Source organism: Eschrichtius robustus, chromosome X (assembly GCF_028021215.1).
Source record: "Eschrichtius robustus isolate mEscRob2 chromosome X, mEscRob2.pri, whole genome shotgun sequence".
NCBI classification, from domain to species: domain Eukaryota; kingdom Metazoa; phylum Chordata; class Mammalia; order Artiodactyla; family Eschrichtiidae; genus Eschrichtius; species Eschrichtius robustus.
Genome location: NC_090845.1, coordinates 96152677 through 96177223, shown reverse-complemented (window position 1 = coordinate 96177223; position 24547 = coordinate 96152677). Strand labels below are relative to the sequence as shown.

The window sequence follows — 24547 nt, the reverse complement described above, 5'->3', positions numbered from 1 at the left end:
CACCATTTTTAGACACTGACTGACTGCCTTTTCCTTCATACCCTCACTATCGAGGCATGGGCTGTGCTGTGTTTGATTAGAAGTGGGTGGATCTGAGAACTGAATGCTGCATGGTATACTGCCCATGTAGAAGAATATTACTATTCTACCATATTTTGAAGAGAGGCATAGAGTGATTCAGATACTTGTCTAAGGTAACCAGTACTGAGCAAAATTGTTGAACTTTGACTAGAGGGTGGCATTGATAGTCTCCTCTTGAACGATGTTTCCTGCTAAACAAATGTTCAGGACCTTTGGTAAAGACAAAAGACCGAAAGACCAGTGATGGCTGAAGAGACCCTGGCCCTCCTTCTTTTCCACCTCTGCCCTTGGGCCTCCTCTATCCCGCTCAACTCGCCTCTTCCTCTGTCTTTCTATAATCAGAACCCTTGCTTTCCTTCAAGGCCCAACTCCACTATATCCAAACCACACTGATTTATCTCTTCTCTGAACTCCTTGTTTTGGATCATACATCCTTTTGAAAATCTGATGAAAGCTACAGACTTTTTCCCTCAAGGGATATGTGTTGGCATACATGCTTGCACACTCACATGCATGAGTGCATGCACATGCGTACACGTGCGCACACGTGCACACACACACACATACTTTTGAGTATACAATTTTAGTCCCTGGACTAATTTAAAGAAAGCATTATCCTTAAGGCCAGATGAAAAAAAACTGGGAATAGGCAGCTTGCAAGCAGAATCATCCTCCTCCTTTGATTTTCACCCACCCTCCTCCAGCAACCTCTTCCCCAGGCCCTAGCCTCCCCTCCTGTCCCTTATCCTCTAGCCTCCAGATGCCTTTTATTACCCAAGGTTCATTATTACTTTGCCCTTATCCACCCACCTGGAGAGTCTCATTCCATCAGGACTCAGTCTGGCACAATGAGCTAGCTCACTTGACAGGCAGAGCCCAGATATTAAGTTTGACAGAGATTTGCAGATCAACTAGGACATATATTTGAACTGGGGTTTTCTGGAAATAATAGGGAGAGATTTGGGGGAGGGGAGAAGCCCTTTCAGAACTACTGCTCATTTCACCTGTGAGAAAGACCCTTCCTGTCTACTCTAGAATACATGATATACTTGATGTTGACCTACACAGAACTGAGATAACAGGCTGTAACTGAATATGAGGAGAGGACAAAAGCCAAGTCACTTAGATGATGATCTTCCCTAAACAGCTATCTTCAAACCCCTTGTATCTGAGGTTCTGCTCCTGTTGCCACTGGCTTACCATTCCTTCTTCTCACACTGACCCCAACAGTGTATGTGTCAGAACTACCAAAGGAGAGGAGTTTAGGGGGAAGAAGTCCTTACAGAAACTGGCTGTGACTCCTTATGGAAGAATGTCCACTGGATGGAAAGATTGTCCAGTGAGGCCACAGTGGTGGTGTAGGTGCAGATGAGAGTGACATCAGATCCAACAGTCACATTCACAAAATTGTCCGGGATGGTCACTTGCACTCCACTAACTGGACCTGAAAAGATAATCATCAAAAAACGATGGTACACACTCACATTCTGATGACATTTTTTTCATTACAAAGCACTTTCAATGACATCTTATTTGAGGAATCCAAGGCAAGGAGAATGTAGAATGAACCATATAGGAAAGTCGAGCAAGCAACTGGCATGGGGTAGGCGAGTTTCTAACAAATTACAATGTGAAGATGTTCAACTCCTATGTGATGGTGAGGTAATAACACTGAACTGGGAATTTCTTCTGTGTAAGGATGGCCTGACAAAGAGGTTCTTAAAGTGTTGTCCAAGGACCCAAAAAGTCCATGAGTATGGAGAACAACCAATTCAGTTTGCCCAGGGCTGATGAGGTTCCGTAGATATGGCACTTTCAGTTTTAAAACCAGGTGAGTCTAGGGCAAGCTATACTGGTTTTGCCAGGACTTTCAGTGCTTAAGCCAGGAAAGTCTCAGTAAAACTAGGATGAGTTGGTCATCCTAGCCCTGAGACCATTTTGGGGAGGCTACAAGATCAAAATGATGTTCAGAATAATACTAAGTTGTTATATTTTCACTCTCATCTTCTCATGAGTGTACAACGGAGTGTTCCAGCAGTTACGTGACAAGTAATGATATTCCTCTAGTGGCTAATGGAATGCATGCTTGTGTATTTTTGTGTTTAAATTTCTTTTAGTTTTACTTTCTAATACAATAAATATAGATAGAAATAACCTACATAGCAAAAAGTCTTTTGGGCCCTCAACAATATTTAATTGAAAATTTTGGGGGGATAATAGTAGATTCACATGCAATTCTAAGGAATAAGATGGAGATCCCATGTACACTTTACTCAGCACCCCCATGGTAACTTATTTTGTAAAACTACTGTATAATATCACAACCAGGACACTGATATTGGTACAGTCCACTGATTTTATTCATTTCAGGTTTCTCCAGTTTTACTTGTACTCCTGTGTGTGTATGCATTTAATTCTACACAATTTTATCACATGTGTAGGTTTGTGTATCCACAACCACAGTCAAGATACTGAACAGTCCACCACCACAAAAATCCCTTATATTTCCCTTCCATAATCGCACTCACCTCCCTCCTGTACCCCATCCCTGATCCTAAGCATTGGCGACCACTAATCTGTCTTCCATTTCTAAAATTTTGTCATTTCATAAATGTTACATAAATGGAAGCATGGTAACCTTTTTGCTGATTAGCTTTTTTTCACTCAGCATAATTACCTAGAAATTCATCCAAGTTGTTGTGTGTATCAGTAGTTCATTGCCTTTTATTGCTTAGTAACATTCAATGGTATGTATGTACCACGATTTGTTTAACCATTTACCCATTTAGGGATATCTGGGTTGTTTCTAGTTTTTAGCAATTATATAAAACTCCAACAAACATTCATGTACAGATTTTTGTATGAGGATAAATTCCCATGTCTCTGGGATAAATTCCCAAGAGTGCAATTGCTGGGTTAGATGGTAGTTACATGTTTAGTTTTATTAAAAGTAAGCAAAAAACAGCCACACTGTTTTCCAAAGTGTATGAGTGGTTCAGCCTCTCCACACCTTCGTCAGCATTTGGTGTTGTCACTATTTTCTAATTTAGCCATTCTAATAGGTGCATAGTAATATATTATTGTGGTTTTAATTTTCATTTCCCTAATGCAAATTAATGATGCTAAATAACTTTTCCTGTGATTATTTGCCATTTGTATATCTTCCTCAGCAAAATGTCTTTCATGTCTTTTGCCCGTTTTCTGATTGCTTAATTTTCTACTTTTGAATTTTGAGAGTTCTCTATACAACTTAGATGCCAGTCTTTTGTTGGGTAGAGTGAACTTTATTTCTTCCTTTCCTATCTGTATGTCTTTAATTAATTTTTATTGCCTTATTACAGCAGCTATAACTTCCAGTATTTTATTGAATAAGAGAGTTGAGAAAGTAGACATCCTTGCCTTGTTCCCAGTCTTAGGGGAAAAGCATTCAGTATTTCACCATTAAATACAATGTTAGCTGTAGGATATTTGTAGATGTTCTTTATCAAGTTAAGGGAATTCCTCTGCCATGGGTTGAATTGGGGCCCCCAAAAGGATACGAACAAGTGCTAATCCCTGGTGCCTGTGAATGTGATCTTATTTGGAAACAGGGTCTTTGCAATGAAATTAATGATGACATAGATCACCCTGGATTTAAGGTGGGGCCTAAACCCAATGACTGCTGTCATTATAAGAGCAAGGACAGTGATATTTGGCACACAGATACATAGAAGGAAAGGCCATGTGAAGATGGAGTCAGAAATTGGAGTGATGCATATACAAGCCAAGGAACGCCAAGAATTGCTAGCAGCCAGCTAGGAGAAAGGCATGGCATGGATTCTCCAGAATCAATTCTGTCAACACTTTGACTTTGGAATTTTGGCCTCCAGAACTGTGAGAGAATAAATTTGTCTGTTTTAAGCCAGCCAGTTTATGGAAATTTGTTGCAGCAGCTTTTGGAAACTAACACATCGTCTATTCCTAACATGCTAAGAGGTTTTGGGTTTTTTGTTTTGTTTTTTTTCTTTCATGAATGGGTGTTGGATTTTGTCAGGTACTTTTTCTGTATCAATTGATATGCTCTTTTTTTTTAAGTTAGTCTGTTGAAATGAGAGATTACACTGAATGATTTTTGAATATTGAACCAGCTTTGCATACCTTAAATAAATCCCACTTGGGTAGAATTCCTTTTAAACATCGTGGGATTCAATGTGCTAGTGTTTTCTTGAGGGATTTTGAGTTTAACTTCATGAGAGATATTGGTCTGTAGTTTTCTTTTTTGTACTGTCTTTGTCTGGTTTTGGTATCAGGTTAATACGAGCCTCAAAAATGAGTTTGAAATGTTCCCTCCTCTTCTATTTTTTGGAAAAGATTGTGTAAAATTGTTGTTAATTATTTTTTAAACATTTGGTAGAATTATCCAGTGAAAGTCTAGGCCTGGCGATTTCTTTTTCAGGAGGTTTTTAAATTACGAATTCAATCTCTTTAATGATCATAGGGATATTCAGCTTATACATTTTATATTGGGTGAGTTTTAGTAGTTTGTTGTTTTTGAGGAATTGATCCATTTCTTCTAAGAAGTCATCAAATATATGAATGTAAAGTTGTTCATAGTATTTCCTTCTTATATTTTTAATGACTGCAAGATATATAGTGATATCCCATATTTCACTTCTGATATTGATGATTTGTGTCTTATCTTTTTATTTTTACCAGTCTTGCTAGAGGTTTATCAATTGTTTTCAAAGAACCAGATTTTTATTTCATTTAATTTTCTCTATAGTTTTCCTATTTAAATTCCATTGATTTCAGCTCTTGATTACTTCCTTCCTTCTGCTTGTTTGGGTTTATTTTGTTCTTCTTTTTCTAGTTCCTTGATGTAGGAACTTCAGTTATTGACTTGAGACTTTTCTTCATTTCAAATGTAAGCATTTAGTGTTATAAATTTCTCTCTCTGCACTGCTTTAGCTGCATGTTACATTTGTCTATATGTTATATTTTCATTTTCATTCAGTTCTATATATATTTTTAAAATTTCCTTTAAGACTTTCTCTTTGATCCACAGATTATTTAGAAGTGTGTTGTGTAATTTTCAAGTATTTAGAGACTTTCCTGTTGTCTTTCTGTTCTTGGTTTCTAGTTTGATTCCATTGTGCTCAGAGAACAGACTGTATAATTTAAAATTTTTTAAAGTTGTTGAGGTCTGTTATACGGCCATGCCTATGGTCTATTTTGGTAAGTGTTCTGTGGGTGCTTGGAGGAAAAAAAAGTGCATTCTGCTGTTTTGGGGTAGAGTGTTCTATACAAAGAGATGCACTTTTAAAACACTATGAATACTCACCAAGATAGGCCAGATTCTGGGCCATAAAACAAACCTTAACAAATTTAAAAGAAGTCACACAGTGTCTGCTCTCAGGCCACAATGAAAATAAAGTAGAAATCAATAACAAAAAAATTACTGAAAAGTCCCAAAACACTTGAAGATTAAACAACACACTTCAAAATAACACATGGGTCAAAGAAGACAGCTCAGGAGAAATTTAAAAATATTTTTAACTAGATGAAAATGAAAATACAACTTACCAAAATTTGTGGTATGCAGCCAAAGCAGTGCTTAGAGGGAAATTTACAACACTGAATGTGAAAGCTCTAAAATCAATCATCTAAGCTTGTTCCTTAGGAAACTAGAAAAAGAAGAGTAATAAACAATAAGGTCCTACTGTATAGCACAGAGAACTATATTCAGTATCCTGTGATAAATCATAATGGAAAAGAATATATATATGTAAACTGAATCACTTTGCTATACAGCAGAAATTAATACAATATTGTAAATCAACTATACTTCCATAAAATTTTTTTTTAATTTTTTTAAAGAAAAGAAATAATGAAAATTAGAGGAGAAATCAATGAAACTGAAAACAGGAAATCAATAGAGAAAACCAATGAAACCAAAACTGGTTATTCAAAAAGATAAAGAAAATTGTTAAGGCTCTAGCCAGGCTAACTAAGAAAAAACTACATAGGACACAAATTACTAATAAAAGAGGGACCACACTGCAGGTACCATGGACATTAAAAGGATAATAAAGGAACACTAGGAACAAATCTATGCCCACAAATTTGATAACCTAGATGAAATGGACCAATTCCTTGAAAGACACAATCTGCCAAAACTCACACAAAAAGTAGACAATCCGAACAGGCCTATATCTATTCTATAGCTATTAAATAAATTGAATCAATAATTAATAACTTTCCAAAACAGAAAGCACCAGGCTCAGATGGGTTCACTGGTGAATTCTACCAAATATTTAAGGAAGAAACTGTACAAATTGTCTACAATCTCTTTCAGAAAACGGAACAAAGGGAATGCTTCCTAACTCATCCTAAGATGCCAACATCACCCTAATACTGAAACCAGAAAAAGACATTACAAGAAAACTATAGGACAACATCTCTCATGAACATAGATGCAAAAATCCTCAACAAAATATTAGCAAATCAAATCCAACAATGAATAAAAGGAATTCTACACCAAGAACAAGTGTGATTTACCCCAAGTATGCAAGACTGGTTCAACACTTGAAAATTGATTAATGTTAACTCATCACAGCAATAGGCTAAAGAAAAAAATCACATGATCATATCAATTTATTCAGAGAAAGCATTTGACAAAATCCAACATGCATTCATGATAAAAATTCTCAATAAACTGGGAACAGAGAACTTCTTCAACTTGATGAAGAACATTTACAAAAACCCTACAGCTAACATCATACTTAATGGTGAAAAACTAGAAGCTTTCCTACTAAGGTCAGGAACAAGGCAAGGATATTCCCTTTCATCACTCCTTTTCAACCTCATACTGGAAGTCCTAGCTAATGCAATAAGACACAAAAAGGGAATAAAATGTATACAGATTGTGAAGGAAACAAGAGATGACATGACTGCCTATGTAGAAAATCCAAAAGAAGCAGCAAAAATCTCCTGGAACTAATAAATGATCATAGCAAATTTTTGGGATACAAGGTTAATGTACAAAACTTTATCGCTTTCCTATCTATAAACCAGCAATGAAGAAGTGGAATTTGACATTAAAAATACAATGGGATAAATCAGGAGCTTGGGAAGAACATACACACACTACTATATATAAGATAGATAACCAACAAGGACCTACTGTATAGCACAGGGGACTCTACTCAATATTCTGGGATAAACTATATGGGAAAAGAATCTAAAAAAGAATGAATATATGTATATGTATAACTGAATCACTTTGCTGTACACCTGAAACTAACACAACTTTGTAAATCAACTATACTATAATAAAATTAAAATTAAAAAAACACAATACAATTTACATTAGCACCCCCAGAAATGAAATACTTCAGTGTAAGTCTAACAAAGTATGTACAAGATCTGTATGAGGAAAACTAAAAAATTCTGATGAAAGAAATCAGACAAGAATTAATAAATGGAGAGATATTCCATGTTTAAGGAAGACTCAATATTTCTGAGATGTCAGTTCTTCCCAACTTAATCTATAGACTCAGTGTAATCCCAGTCAAAATCCCAGCAAGTTATTATGTGGATAGCAACAAAGTTATTCCAAAGTTTATATGGCGAGGCAAAAGACCCAGAATAACCAAGACAAATACTGAAGGAGAAGAACAAAGTTGGAGGACTGACACTAACCAACTTAAAGACTTCCTATAAAGCTATAGTAATCAAGACTGTGTAATACTGGTGAAAGAATAGACGAATAGATCAATGGAACAGAATAGAAAGGCCAGAAGTAGACCCACATAAGTATAGTCAACTGATCTTTGACAAAGAAGCAAAGGCAATACAATGGAGGAAAGAAAATCTTCTCAACAAATGGTGCTGGAACAACTGGATTTCCATGTGCCAAAAAACAAAAAACAAAAAAGAATCTAGACATAGAACTTACACATTTCATAAAAATTATCTCAAAATGGATCACAGATCTAAATGTAAAAAGCAAAGCTATAAAACTCCTACAACATAACATAAGAAAAAAATCTAGATGACCTTGGGTTTGATGATGACACCAAAAGCATGATCCATGAAAGAAAAAATTGATAAGCTGAATTTCATTAAAATTAAAACTGCTCTGTGAAAGACACTGTCAAGAGAAGTGAAAAAACAAGCCACAGACTAGGAGAAACTATTTACAGAAGACATAGATAATAAAGGACCATTATCCAAAATATACAAAGAACTCTTAAAACTCAATAATAAGAAAGCAAACAACCAGATTAAAAAATGGCAAAGACCTTAAAGAGACATCTCACCAAAGGTGCTATATAGATGGCAAATGAGCATATGAAAAGATGTTCCACATTTTATGTCATCAAGGAAATGCAAATTAAAACAACACTACTGGGGGACTTCCCTGGTGGTCCAGTGGTTAAGACTCCATGCTTCTAATGGAGGGGGCACAAGTTCGATCCCTGGTTGGGGAACTAAGATTCCACATGCCGCACGGCGCAGCCAAAATTTTTTTAAATTTTTTTAAAAAATTCACAACACTGGCACACTGAATGCTGATGAGGATGTGGAGAACCAGCAACATTTGTTGCTGGTGGGAATGTAAAATGGTACAGGCATTTTGAGACAGTTTGGTGGTTTCTTACAAAATTAAACATACTCCTACCATACTATCCAGCAATTGTGTTCCTTGATATTTAACCAGAGAAGTTGAAGACTTATGTCTACCCAAAAATCTGCACACAGGTTTATAGCAGCTTTATTTATAACTGCCCAAACTTGGAAGCAACCAAGATGTCCTTCAGTAGGTGAGTGGATTAATAAACTGTGGTACATCCAGACACTGACAATATTATTCAGTGCTAAAAAGAAATGAGCTATCAAGCCATGAAAAGACATGGAGGAACCTTAAATGCATATTCCTAAGTGAAAGAAGCCAATCTGAAAAGGCTACACACTGTATGATTCCAACTATATGACATTGTGGAAAAGGCAAAACTATGCAGACAGTAAAAAGATGAGTGGTTGACAGGGGTTGGTGTAGAGGAAGACATCAATCAGTGGAGCACAGAGGATTTTTAGGGCAGTGAAAATACTCTGTACAATAATATAATGGTAGATACATGTGATTATACATTTGTCAAAACCTACAGACATTTTGTGTATTATGTTAGAAAACTCCTACTTAAATCTTTTATTTTAGCGGACAGTCACTTTTATTTTGTTTTATGTTTTGCACACAGGTCTTGGCCTACTTTTGCATGTTTCTAATGCCAGTTTAATTTTTGTGGTGTTGTTTTGGTCTGTTTGGTTATCTGGGGTCACCAGGGCTTCTATTTATCCCTGATCCTGTTGCCTGAGCACGTGGAAGCATTTCCCTAGGTCAGGTTTCTGGGTATCTCTCAGTGGGAGATAGGTATGTCAGGACACTCCTATTGGAACCCCCAGCTGCCCTGGTGTCTCTCTGTGGGGGAGGAGAGACAAAGAGCCTTCTAGAACCAGATACTTTCTGTGGTTTCATCCCTCTTGTCTGTTCCACCCTCCCTCCTCAGTATCGCTAGGTGAAAGTAGGGAGTCTCAGGCCCAGTGAAGGAGATTGCTTCTTTTGTCTCCTATTGTTGGTGGGTCTCCTGATGATTGCCCCTTGCCAGTGGTGTTGAGCTCATCTGATGTTAGAGGGACTCCCATTCAGTCTGGGGGAAGAATCAGTCTCCCTGTGGGCTGCTATGTTAGGATCAGGAAATGCCAGGACTGGGGCCCCTTCCTCCTTTGGGTAAAGAGGCATAAGATACCCTGCCACTCTGTAGTTCCCAGGGTCCAAGCCAGTTTGCTGTCTTCTTACTATCTTTCAGAGTTCTCCCTTGGCTGTCTCTTGCATTATTTCCTGGGAGGGCTTATACTTGTGCTTAGCAGGAAGAAGCAAGGAGACACAGATCTATGTCATTTTGTCCAAACCAGAAATCTCCCTCAAGATTTAAGATTGTAAAAGGGGCCTGAGAGAACTATTGGCCTTAGAAAAGGATCTGCTGCCCATATGATTTGGAGGAATACCAAAGAGCTCCCTACCCCAAAATCCAGCCTACCACTGTACTTGAAATCCTTAGTACTACGTAAACATTTTCCCAAGGGATGTTACAGGGGACAATACTTTGGGTAACACTATAGAGGCATTGGCTCATCGTAATAACTGGTTATTCTCCATTGCGAAGTCAGAGTATAGAAGCTTTCCAGGATGGAACATAAGACTGTCAGGCAGGTATTAGAAAAGGTCAAGTTTAAGAGGTGCTCTCTATGCTGCAGGGGGGCTAGAGTGAGAACGCTAGCTGCCTTACAGGTTGGGACAGGATGAGGATACAAAGATGGTGGGAAGGTCAGAGGAAATAGTACAGAAAGACAAATTCCTGGCCCCCTTCCCAAAGACGACTTTGATTTTATTTTTTCTTAATGACAGTGGTCAGGCAAAAGGAACTCAGGGAATTAACAAACATTTTGAAAATTTTAAAGAAAAAGCAAACCATTGTACTGATTACCCCTGGTTTCCTGGATTCAATAGCCATGTTCTTTGTCACAGCCAGACCATCTGGTCCAGCTGCTTCTCTGTCAGAGTTGGCTGTTTACATGGCAACCAATGTCTTGATGAATTGAGAGAAGTGTTTTAGGGTAGACACCAATGCAGCACCTTCTAACTCCATGCAGTTTTCCCTTTCCCAATGTTCTCCTCCCTATGTGTTCCTGGTTCCCATAATGCCTACCCCAAAACCAAAATTGGCCTGCAGAAATCAGCTACTTTTTTTGATGGAAAGTTCACTGGAGAAAGCTAAGTGACTCTCTCCTGCCCTCAGAAGCCCATCTCATTTCTCCTGGAAGTTAGCCACATCTATCTCTGGCTATGCCCAAATAGTGACTTCCAAATGTCTTTAAAGCATCCAAAATTAAAGGGATAGAATGGGGATTTGGTGGCCGTTAAAGTTCCCATAAACTTTCCCCTAAAAAAGGGATTTTGAAGATATTATTTGGCCATCATTTTTGTCCTCTAGTTTATGTCCCAGTATCTATTATGGGATTGGCTAATGGTAATAATTTATGATAGGTAAGGCAAAAAAAGAACAAAAACAAAAAACAAACCAAAAGAACCTTTAAGGGCTACCCTCGACAAAAGTGCCTCAAGGCAGAGTAAACACAATTCTCACACAAGGTAAGCCATGGAAGAAGCCTTGATGCCTATCAGCTAATATCTGTTGAGCACCTATTTTCTGCCACAAACAGTGCTAACACTGGGGAAATACTAATGAACAAGACAGACACAATCTCTGCCTGCCATGTCAACGCATGAGGAACCATTTATAGTACAGACCAGAATGGAAGCAAATGAAAATCAAGGATTTGGGATTTTCAACATATTTTTAATAGAAGACATATAAATATGTAAATTGAGATCTGTAAAAGCTCAACAATATCACCTCGGAATAAGTATGGTAACCTCCAAATCTACTGTGAGACAATATATTTTTAAGAATACGACACATTGTTCTGTAAATAGGTAACAATTGGCAAGGCAATATTTCCAGGCCATTTTTATTGCCCTGATTCCCAATACTCAGCACCATAATCAATCCTTAAATTCTGAAGAAAAGACAGTTTTCAGAAACTGTCCATCTCTAATATAATGACAATACACTTCAGAGCTGAGTTATATATTTCCAGATGAACTTTAAAAATATGTCACATCATTCAATTAGTGCACACTACTTAAACCTCTGAGACCACTGTCTAGCCCAGCACTGTCCAACAGAACTTTCTGTGATGATGGAAATGTTCTACAGCTGTGCTGTCCAATTCAGCAGCCGTTACCCACATGGAGTTACGGAGCACCTGAAATGTGGCTCGTGTGACTGAAGAACAGAATTTCTTATTTTATTTAATTTGAATTCATTTATATTTAAATAGCCACATGTGGATAGTGAACAGTACAAATTTAGTCTTAAACTGAAAGTGATTCTGTGTGTGTCAGGAAAAAAAATGTTCCCTTCCTTTGGATTCATTTAGTCTAAATTGAGAAATTATTTAAAAATTGAAAAAGTCAGAAAAAATCTCCACATTGACAAGACTGTGAATAAACAGCAAAATAAAGATTAGTACCTGATTTAAACAAAACTCAGAATTGCAATTTCACTCACTGACCTGACTGAATTAAAAAAAAACACCCCCCCCAAAAAACATATACGTGGTTGAAATATGTGTGACTGCTTTTAAATATCAGTGCATACTATTAAAGGAAAATAATCCAAGTTGTATACACTTGAGTTAATCAACACTCTAGAAAGATTTTAAATGCCTCATGTTTTGGTAATGATTGTTCATTCATCTATTTAATGCCTACAATGTGGAAGGCACTTTGCTTGTAGGGGGATTATTATTCTCCTCATATACCAAATAGCCATATTTGACCTGATGCATTTGAAGTGATTTAATTTCCAGCAACTTCATGTAAAATTGCTTCCTTTTTGAGTTTGGGAATAATATAACCAAATGATCACTAACTTTATGGATCTGACTGCAAACCCAAAGTTCAAATATATTACTGCATTAAAATGCATAGCACGTACCTCCCGAGAATGGAAACAACATTAACATATCTTTCCAACAGGTGACTAATATATATTACAAGCATCTAAAATGATATGCTTGAACTTTTGCAGAAGACATTTTTGATTAACATTATTTTCCTGAAGTGGAATTTAACCTAACTTCCTTAGAAGTCAGCCAAAAAGTTTTCATTAAAATAAAATCTGTCATGGTTAGCTGTACAAAAAATTCATTTTATATATGTAAGTGAAAATCATTTCTGGATGTTTGGGGTTTGAGGAGGTAACCCACTCTTTTATTTTTCCACCTTTATTCAAATATGACTTACATATAACATCGTGTAAGTTTAAGCTGTACAAAGTGTTGATTTGATATATATTTCAAAATGATTACTCCCATAGCGTTAACTAACACTTCCATCACATCACATAATTATGTTTTCTTTTTTGTGGTGACAATATTTAAGATCTACCCTCTTAAAAACTTTCAACCATATAATACAGTATTGTCAATTATAGTCACCATACTGTACATTAGATCCCCAGAACTTATTCATCTTCTAACCGGAAGTTTGTACCCTTCGACCAACATCTCCCTATTACTGCACACCCATCACCCCTGGTAACCACTGCTATACTCTCTGTTTCTATGAATTCAGGTTTTTGTTTTTTGTTTTTGTTTTTAGATTCTACATATGAGTGAGATCATACAGTGTTTGTCTTTCTCTGACTTATTTCACTTTGCATAATGCCCTTAAGGTCCATCCATGTCACAAATGGCAAGATTTCGGAAGGTAGTTAATTCTTTCAGTAAACCTTTCCTATGTGCCCACTATGTGCCAAGCACCATGCTTGACACCAAAAATGTGGCATTCTTCCTGCCCAGGAAACAAGTCCAGGTAGGACATCAAATTACACATGGACGGAAACATTACCAGTTACCTCACAGCCATTTCTGGATCAACTGATGGACACTACTAATGCCAGGCATAGATTACTGAACTCTTTCTTTCTCTGACTTCCATACTTATGTAAGCAAACAACAATATATTGTACCATATTTCCATTCTATCTGCTAGACTGACACTACCACATTTTGCTTTGGGCCAGCTAAATTGTATATGTACACTATACACCAACAAAACCAGTTATACAGTAATTTTAAAACAAAGGCTCTGAAGTATTTATTGGTCACTCTGATTGGGCTTTGTTCCAAAAGTCATAATCAAATAAGATCCTGACATCATCTAAGTAAGTTTTAAACAGTAAAAAAAAATGTATACAAGATATAAACCCAATTTTGTAATGTAATATATACACTTGCAAAGGAAAAAAATAAGAAATTCACCCAAATCTCTGGTAATATTTCTGGTGACTTTTATTTTCTTATTTATACATTTCTGTATTTCCAACCTCTCTACAAAGACCATACATTACATTTATAATCAGTAAAAATTATATATATATATGTTTGTTATAGTGAAAAACCACTCTTGCAACTGTTCTGAAACTGGCATCTAGTATAGGCCAGAGAAAGGCGTCACATAGGGAAGTAGGTGTTGACTACAGGTGTGATTTTTAGAGGGCTAGTGCAGAAGGCCCAGGGGCGACCTAATTAGCTAATGACTGGAAGCTCTTTAAAAGGGACAAAGTCTAAAGTTAAGGTTTAAAATGAATGTCCCTGGGGGAAAGGGAAAATAGTAACATATGTTCCCACCAGGATGGAAATTGAGAAAGGCGGCTTTTTCCAGCTCTAAGTCCTGGTTAGATCACTGGATCAATGCAGTATTGCCTTCTGGTGACTCCACAGAACATGTTTGTTTAAACAGTAACGAACAGTTAGAGAACTATTACTAAATACCATATAGTTTTGAAAAGTAACACTTTTTTCTGATTACAAAAATAGTGTAATATTCTTTGTAGAAACCGTGGAAAATATGAAAAAGGCAGAGAATAAGATAAAAAAACATCTCTAATCCCAACAGCCGGAGGCAATCACCATGAGCAATTTGGTATATAACCTTCTAGTAATTTATTCTAGGCATATCCTGTGGGTATATCCTGCTTTTTCACTCAATATTTTATCCTGAGCATTTTCTTATGTCATTAAATATGCTTAGTAAACCTCATTCTAATAACTGCCTAATATTATTGATAGCTTAAAAATATCATTTCTTGGATAAACAATCTTGTTTTATCTACCATGGACCTAATTTATCATAAGAACAGATTCAAAATGTATCCGGTATTTGAAAAAACTAGCCAAGGGGTTTTTCTGAATTAGTGCTCTCTCCTGGGTCTACCAACATTAGGATTTTGACTCTAAAAATAATTTTGTTCTGCTCAAACCCCTAAAAACACCCATACTGTGCACAATGATAAATCACTCACATATTTTCCTAAATACAGTCTTATGCTTGGAAAAGGACAACTCTTAAGAAATGTTAGATAGTAAAGCATGGTAGGCACTCCCAGCCAGGCTTAGCAAGTCAATCAAAATGAGTTTGAAGGAAATGCTCAAGTAAAACAGAGAAAAATGTATCCTTGGCACAGCTTCAGCTTCTGAGTAAATTCATCTGTTCAACTTTCAAACGGAAAAAAGGAAGATACTGTGATTTTTCTGTGAAAAAAATCCTAATTCAGAAACTACATAAAACAATTCTATTTACAGGCTGGGCCCCCAAAATATCGGCATGGCACATATTTGCTAAGCAAGATTTCCAAAAATTATTTTACTCAGCATACTAATCATAGTTCCTTTTAAGCACAGGAGGGGAATAGTCTATGTAAAAATTTGCAATTTCAGTTTAAAAAGAAACTCCATTCCCAATGATCTTTGGTCGGTTGGAGATCCTTTCCTTACCTGCAAGGCAGTTTAGGATCAGAAAGACCTTCCAATATGTGAACACCATCGTGCCAAGGTTCGCTGAGCACAGCCAGGGTCCAGTAGCTCGCCTGGGCTAGGCTGAGTCTCAAACTGGCTTCTTCAGTCACACCGAGGTTTGCCAGGCTTATCTGCTGGCATCACCAAGCAAACAAGCCTCTTTGGGCTTACTTATTGGGTACAAACCTTTCTCAGAGCAGATGTGTCTTTCTTTGAAACACTTTTCATGGGGCGTGTTTCCTTGGCATATTTGCTACTGTGTTAATAATAAACCCACGTATTTAAATTCTTCAATCTTACACAGATTCTCTAAGTTTTATTGCTTAAAATCAATCTTATTGAAAAGTTATACTTGGGGGGAAAAGAGAGCTCCTTTTGGAAGAGAGCCTATATAAATAAAAGTTGACAAGGCTAATTAATTTCAAATACTTCTATAAAAGTCTCAGGGCATTGATTCACTAACCTTTTACAAATTAAGTTAGCAAATTGGTGCTCTAAGATTTTCTCAGGAGACAGGGTTCACAGAAAGGGCACAGCGGACATGAAGCAAGAAAGCATTCATTTCTATGTGAACAAACTCTGGACATGTCACACTTTTGTGAAGCCCTAGCAGTAGGATGAATTGCATGCTTTTGCCTTCCAAGTTAGAAACCCGATAGCATTTATTCATCCACCTAATTTTGCAAAATCAGGTGAATGAATAAATGCTTTAAGACTTCCACTGGATGAGTCTGAATTTTTGCAGAATTAAGATACTGAATAGGTGCTACAGAGTTAACTTGGAAAGGGGGCTCACTAGAAAGGAATGGCAGGCTGCAGAGATGAGAGGCCTTCAACTGAACATGAACTTCTAACAAAGTTGCTCTCATGCTTACGTTAGCCTGAGATACATAAGGGCCTCCTCTGGCTCTTCACCTGCAATCTCTAAATGCTGGTGTTTCTGTCTCTACAATAGTTCTCAGATCTGTCCCTTCTCCAGTCTGCTGCTTCCATCCTGGTCCAGGCACGCAGCTCCTCACCTCTAGCCTACTGTAGCGGCTTCCTAAATGGCCTCCCTGACTCCTTCCCCCTTCACTCTGTGTACCAGCCACGTGCCAATGTTCCAATCTTGATCACGCATCTTCAATGACACCATTATGGACTCTTTCATCAAGTCCAAAGTCCTTATTCTGGATTCCCAGCCTTCCAGGATCTGGTCCTCACCTCATCTGAACTTAAGTCATGTTAAATCATCCACCTGAAAAATGCTGTCAAAGGTTATTGCCTCAAAGTGTTCAGTCACATGAAATATGTGCAAGTTGCAGTGAGGTGTTTTATGAACTTTAATTCACAGGAAATATTTGACACCATCTCATCTCAGCCAAGCCAATTTCCCACTGCTCCTCAGAAAGCCATTTTGCTCTCATCAGGTATGATACCCTCTCGAAGCCTTCTCTGTCCATGTTCATGTCTGATGCCAAACTTTGGCTTCAGGTGAATTCCATCACTACTTAGAACTTTCTCCTCCCTCCTTTTGCTATCTAAGCATATTCTTAGCGCAGATCAGTCATGCTGTCCTATGTGAAAAATTTGAAGAGCCCACAAACCACCCCTCTCTGGGCTCCCTCTTGGATAAATCTGTATTGTACTTAGATCCAATACCCTACAGTTGGCACCTGATTACTCTTCAGTAGTCTCCTGTTTATTAATGGGGTTTCCCCTAAATCCACTGGCTGTGAGCCCCTCCAGGGCAGGGACCAGGTCTTATACAGGTAGTTCCCAACTTAAGAAAGGATATGTCCCAAAATGTATTGGTAAGCCCATTGTTTGGACCCAAGAGTACACATTCCTGCTAAAGCAATGCTATAAATGAAGTCTCATTCCCAAACCTACGCAGAGCATAGTCTAGCATTGGCTTGAATCCTGGGTGCTGGGCAATGTAGGGTAGGGGAGGAGAAGGAGTAGCAGGTGGCAGAGAAAGAACATTCCTTTCCTTTTCCCAAGACACAGGTTAAGCACAAGGCAACGTTTTTTTCCCAAATAACTATTACACGTCTTTGTCACCCACCTTCCCTTCTGCCCCTCACCCTCATGGTCCACTGGCCCCTTGTGTACCTAGGCTTCCCTAAGGGAGGCTCTTACTCCCCCAGGATCCTGTGCAGCAAAATTACTGTTTTCTTTCCAATCCTATTCCTCCAAGAAACACACTGCCTCCTCTGTATAAGCAGGTATCAGCTCCATGCTAGGAGGGGGAAAAAAATCAATTGCCATGAACATTCCCCAACCTGTTTACACTATTGAAAATAGAGTGCTTGTCTTCCCCCAGATAAATCTCTGAACAGGAGTATCAGGCAATGAATAAAGAGAAATGGTCTGAGGGAGGAGATTTTGCAGAGGAGGACAACTTGCAGGGCAGCCTTCTGGAGGTCCACACCAGCTCTTCTCAGCCTGGGTTCTGCCTTTACCTCTGAGCCACCAAGCCTCCAAGAGACCCATAGTTTTCATAATGGCTCCTGTGGAAGTAATACTGGCTTTTCCAGTGGTGGGGAGCTGGAATGGGGAAAGAAATTTCCCTGAGTCTGGTGTTTATCAGCTAAGGACTTCCTGTGTTTCCTTCCGTGCGCCGTAGGTGACTATAGTAGGGTGATTATATAATTCATCATAAAACTAGGACAGTTTTGAGAGTGAAAGTGGTGCTATTAGCAATTACATGAGACAGATAGTGTAAACCATGACAGTCCCAGGCAAACCTGAACGTCTGGCCTCCTGCCCACAGGAGAGTGCTAAGCACAAAGCAGGTGCTAAGTAAGAGCCTGCTAATTAATTCAGTATGTCCAAGGTGATTGGCCCTGAGATGGGGAGTGGAGGGTATAGCTTAAGGCTATTGCCAAAATCCATCTGCACCAGAATCTCTCATACAAACACAAAACACTCTAGAAAATTTAAGTAAAATGCTTACACTGTTGCTATGTGGGAACTAACTTGGACAGGTAGAGCTCTGTTAAAATAAGAGATAATCTAAAGTTTCCACTTCGGACTGAATTTTGATGTCATTGACTATTGCTCAGAAGAAGCGAGTCATTCACTGGCACGTGAAATATTATCAAATATCTTGCACAGTTTTACAGAGCTTTACAATTTTTTAAACTGCTTTTCCATTTTATCTTCACAACTGATAATAAAATAGATAGGGTAGGTATTATCTACATTCTCTATATAAGAAAACAGAGGCTCAGAAACGTTGTGTCTTTCCCAAGGCCCCAGAGCACGCATTAGATGCTGTCCCTCCCGTCACACTGCACAGTGTAACTATATCGTAACAAACATGCCACTGCCTTCAGGGTTCTTCTCTGGGAACTTTCAGAAATCTGCAGTATCTGACTTATCCCTCATTTTTTTTATACTTAAAAATTACAAAAGTAATACATTTTGACTGTAAAGGGATTTCAAAGAACAAAGAAGCATACAGAGGATAAAAAGGAAGTCTCCATTCTCTCACCCACATGTGTAATCTCATGCCATGTTCACAAGCAATGGGAGTTTTGCATTTTTCTCAGCCTTTCTATGAATTTACACACATGCACATGAGGTGGGGTTTTTTCTTTTTTTTTTAAGGTAATCATAACATATGTATTGTTCTATCAAGTTGGTTGTTTTCCCCCCAGAAAGCGCTTTTGTTATCTCTTTATGTCACCATGTACAACTACATCTATGGATCTACCTTATCCGTTTTAAGGCTATATGGTATTTCACAGTATGAATGTACAATACCACAACTTACTTTACCATTCTCCTCTTGGTGAATTCTTAGGTCATTTCCAGTATTTCACTATTATAAACAGTGGTGAACTGAACATACTTTTGCTTATATTTCTGCCCACTTATGTGATTATTTCTGTAGATTAGGTACCTAGAAATGGAATTGCTGGATGATCAAGGGGTATGAACATTTTAATTTTGGGCAGATTATGAAACATTGCTCACCAGAAATTCTTTACAAATCTACACCTCCATTAAGAGTGTATGAGAGTGCCCGTTTCTCCACAGCCTTGTCAACAATGAAATTTATCAGTCTTTTAATTTTATTAGTATCATGGATGGAAACTGGTATTGCATTGTTGTTTTAATCTGTATTTCTCTAATGAGGTTAAGCCTCTTTTCATAGATTTACTGGCCTAATTTGTGTTCCTTTTCCTGTAAACTGCCTGTTTTATGACCTTATCCCATTTTCCCACTGAGTTATCTTTTCATATTGTAGAAGTACTCTTTACAGTTATGAATCTTAATCTGAGTTTGGTATATACATTATAAATATTTTCTTCCAGTCCATCACTTTTTAAAAAATTTTGTCTTTTACTATAAAGAAGTTTGCATTTTGTCGTAGTTAAATCTAGCAATTTTTTTCTTTGCAGCTCCTGAGTTGCATGTCTTCTTTAAGAAATCTTCCTCTAATCCAAGACTATAGAAATATTATTATATAATGTTAATATTAATATATAATATTATATTTTCTTCTAGTGTTTCTATAATTTTGTCCCATCTTTCAGTTATGGCAATTCTCTCCTTCCACTTTCTCAGGCCAAAAGCCTTTGTGTTATCCTTGATCCCTCTGCTTCCCTCATGTACCACAACTAATTCATCAGCAAATTCTTCTGGGTTCGTGTTCAAAATATACCCAGGCTCTGACCACTTTCCCCACCTTTCACTGTTACCATCTGAGTCTGAGTCACCAGCATCAATTGCCTGGCTCACTGCAATGGGCCCCTAACTGGTCTCCTTGCTTCGCCTTTGTCCGCCTTGTCTATTCTCACAGCAACTGGAGTGATTCTTTTCTATGTAAGTCAGATTACGTCTCACTTTTGCTCAAGATCCTCCAATAGTTCCCAATTTCTCTCGCAGTAAAAGCCAAAGTCTTTAAAATAACTTAGAAGACCCTAAGGTGATCTGCATCACCCATTCCACCACCTCTCCAACCTTATCTCCTACCATTCTTCCCTCTCTCACTCTGCTCCAGCCACCTGCTCTTCTTGTTCACCTTGCACACCAGCCAGGCGTGCTCCCACTTTTTAGGGCATTTTCACTGGCAGTTGCCTCTGTCTGTGACACTCTAACCCCAGATGTCAACAGGGCAAACTCCCTCATCTTCAAGTCTTTGCTCAAACGTCAGTTTTCAACGTCTCCCTTATTCACACAATTTAAAACTGCAGCTCTCCCCACTCCAGCCCTCCCAGTCACCACTAGCTTTTCCTTTTTTCATAGCACTCACTAACGTCCAACATACTATACAGCTTACTTATTGTTTACTTTTTCACCCAACTAGAAAGTAAGTTTCAAGAGGGCAGGAATTTCTGTCTGTTTTTCCAAGGGCCTAGAATGGTGCCTTACACATATCAGGTACTCAATAATTTTTTGTTAAATGAACAAATTTGTGAATCTGGATTTAATCCATTTGGAATTTATTTTTGTGTATTGTGTGAGATAGGGCGAAATATTCTTTTAATGCCCTAATGTCCTAAATTAGAGCAAATCCTTACCCTTTAAGGGAATTTTGTCTTTGAAAATAGCTAGATCATTTGAGGCTAATTCTAATAGTTAAGGTAGGTGATCAAGTTCAGTAATGCTGCTTTGTGGTCAAGAAATGAGGCATAATTATAAGGTAATGAGCCTGGTGTCTTTGTGTGGCTTGGGAGCTGGCTCAGAAGTCAATCTCAGGTTTGCAAAAGACAGACCAAGGCCATTCTTATGGCACCATTATGAGAGAGAGACAAACAGACAGAGACAGAGAGATCTGGGAGTAAAGCTTTTCATATATATATGTTTTTTAAATTTTATTTTACTTATTTTTTATACAGCAGGTTCTTATTAGTTATCTATTTTATACATATTAATGTATACATGTCAATCCCAATCTCCCAATTCATCACACCACCACCATCCCCCCACCCTGCTTTCCCCCCTTGGTGCCCATATATCTGTTCTGTACATCTGTGTCTCTATTTCTGCCTTGCAAACCTGTTCATCTGTACCATTTTTCTAGATTCCACATACATTCGTTAATATATGATATTTGTTTTTCTCCTTCTGACTTACTTCACTCTGTATGACAGTCTCTAGGTCCATCTATGTCTCTACAAATGACCCAATTTCGTTCCTTTTCATGGCTGAGTAATATTCCACTGTATATATGTACCACATCTTCTTTATCCATTCATCTTTCGTTGGACATTTAGATTATTTCCATGTCCTGGCTATTGTAAATAGTGCTGCAGTGAACATTGGGGTGCATGTGTCTTTTTGAATTATGGTTTTCTCTGGGTATATGCCCAGTGGGATTGCTGGGTCATGTGGTAATTCTATTTTTAGTTTTTTAAGGAACCTCCATACTGTTCTCCATAGATGCTGTATCAATTTACATTCCCACCAACAGTGCAAGAGGGTTCCCTTTTCTCCACACCCTCTCAGCATTTATCATTTGTACATTTTCTGATGATGCCCATTCTAACTGGTGTGAGATGATACCTCATTTGTAGTTTTGATTTGCATTCTCTAATAATTAGTGATGTTGAGCATCTTTTCATGTGCTTCTTGGCCATCTGTATGTCTTCTTTGGAGAAATGTCTATTTAGGTCTTCTGCCTATTTTTTGATTGGGTTGTTTGTATTTTTAATATTGAGCTGCATGAGCTGCTTGCAAATTTTGGAGATTAATCCTTTGTCCGTTGATTCATTTGCAAATATTTTCTCCAATTCTGAGGGTTGTCTTTTCATCTTGTTTACAGTTTCCATTGCTGTGCAAAAGCTTTGAAGTTTCATTAGGTCCCATTTGTTTATTTTTGTTTTTATTTCTCTTACTCTAGGAGGTGGGTCAAAAAGGGTCTTGCTGTGATTTATGTTATAGAGTGTTCTGCCTAGGTTTTCCTCTAAGAGTTTTATAGTGTCCAGTCTTACATTTAGGTCTTTAATCCATTTTGAGTTTGTTTTTGTGTATGGTGTTAGGGAGTGTTCTAATTTCATTCTTTTACATGTAGCTGTCCAGTCTCCCAGCACCACTTATTGAAGAGACTGTCTTTTCTCCATTGTACATCCTTGCCTCCTTTGTCATAGATTAGTTGACCCTAGGTGTGTGGGTTTATCTCTGGGCTTTCTATCCTGTTCCATGGATCTATATTTCTGTTTTTGTGCCAGTACCATATTGTCTTGATGACTGTAGCTTTGTAGTAGAGTCTGAAGTCAGGGAGTCTGATTCCTCCAGCTCCATTTTTTTCCCTCAAGATTTCTTTGGCTATTCGGGGTCTTTTGTGTCTCCATACAAATTTTAAGGTTTTTTGTTCTAGTTCTGTAAAAAATGCCACTGGTAATTTGATAGGGATTGCATTGAATCTGTAGATTGCTTTGGGTAGTAGAGTCATTTTCACAATATTGATTCTTCCAATCCAAGAACATGGTATATCTCTCCACCTGTTTGTGTCATCTTTGATTTCTTTCATCAGTGTCTTATAGCTTTCTGAGTACAGGTCTTTTACCTCCTTAGGTAGGTTTATTCCTAGGTATTTTGTTCTTTTTGTTGCAATGGTGAATGGGATTGTTTCCTTAATTTCTCTTTCTGATCTTTCTTGTTAGTGTATAGGAATGCAAGAGATTTCTGTGCATTAATTTTGTATCCTGCAACTTTACCAAATTCATTGATTAGCTCTAGTAGTTTTCTGGTGGCATCTTTAGGATTTTCTATGTATAGTATCATGTCATCTGCAAACAGTGGCAGTTTTACTTCTTCTTTTCCAATTTGTATTCATTTTACTTCTTTTTCTTCTCTGATTGCCATGGCTAGGACTTCCAAAACTATGTTGAATAATAGTGGTGAGAGTGGACATCCTTGTCTCGTTCCTGATCTTAGAGGAATTGCTTTCAGTTCTTCACCGTTGAGAATGATGTTTGCTCTGGGTTTGTCATATATGGCCTTTATGATGTTGAGGGAGGTTCCCTTTATACCCACTTTCTGGAGAGTTTTTATCATAAATGGGTGTTGAATTTTGTCAAAAGCTTTTTCTGCATCTATTGAGATGATCATATGGTTTTTATTCTTCAACTTGTTAATATGGTGTATCACATTGATGTGCATATATTGAAGAATACTTGCCTCCCTGGGACATATATATTTTTTGATAGTTGAAGTAGTCAACGTGGGAAAATCAGAATTTATTGGACTTCCTTATGCACCATTTATGGTTTTGTATGATTTTTAAAATTTTGAATTATATTTAGAAGGGCACCATCTATTCAGTGCTTTGAGTCTAAAGATTTTAATTCATTCCTGTTGGAATGGTTCTGAAGAAGTTGTTTCAAAAATTCCTTGTGCAATCACAGCACCATTGAAGCTTCATTGTTTTTTCCAACTGCCTGCCAGGCATCTCTGCTTAGGTACCCCACTTGCGCATCAAACTTTACCTCACACATATCATCCTCTGTTTCCAAACCTGTGCCACTTCCCAGCCACTGTTGCTGGTGCTCCCATTATAACTCTTCGTTGGGGTATTCATTGACTTCTACTTTTATTCACCCTGCCAATCCACCAGTCCCAAATCCTATTGAGAACGTCTTTATAATCTATCTTCTTCTTTCCATCTCTTGCCTTACTCCAGTTCAGTCGCTGTTATCTCTCATTTAGATGGTTGCAGTAGCCTCCTAGCCCATCTCTTGGCCTCAAATCTTCCTCTCAAATCCATCTTTTAAAACCCTGCCAGATAAGTTTTCCTAAAGTCCAGTGTAATCATGTCATTCTTATAATCAAAAATCTTCCATGACTCCCCATCACCTTTTTGCCAAGACATAAACATTTTCATCTGGCATCCAATAGGTACCCAACCTACCTTTCTTGTCTATTTTCTGCTATTTGTAACACCAAAGGATGTCAGAGCTGGCCGAAGTCTTACAAGTAGTCTCCAAACAAACAAAATACTCTCTGTTCCCTGAACATATGCCTCACTTTTCCACCCCTGTGCCCTTACAAAGCTATTCCCTCCTTC

General features: G+C 37.8%; 1 protein-coding gene across 1 annotated transcript in view; it reads right to left on the bottom strand.

Annotated features, from left to right (window-relative positions):
- The window catches only part of VSIG1 (V-set and immunoglobulin domain containing 1), a 35013-nt gene extending 18019 nt beyond the window's left edge, over positions 1–16994 (bottom strand). Inside the window, 4 exon segments of the mRNA XM_068532669.1 lie at positions 1365–1525; positions 15526–15598; positions 15600–15677; positions 16965–16994. Of these exon segments, the coding sequence (XP_068388770.1) occupies positions 1365–1525; positions 15526–15598; positions 15600–15677; positions 16965–16994 (342 nt within the window).
- Between the last annotated feature and the right edge of the window lie 7553 nt (positions 16995–24547).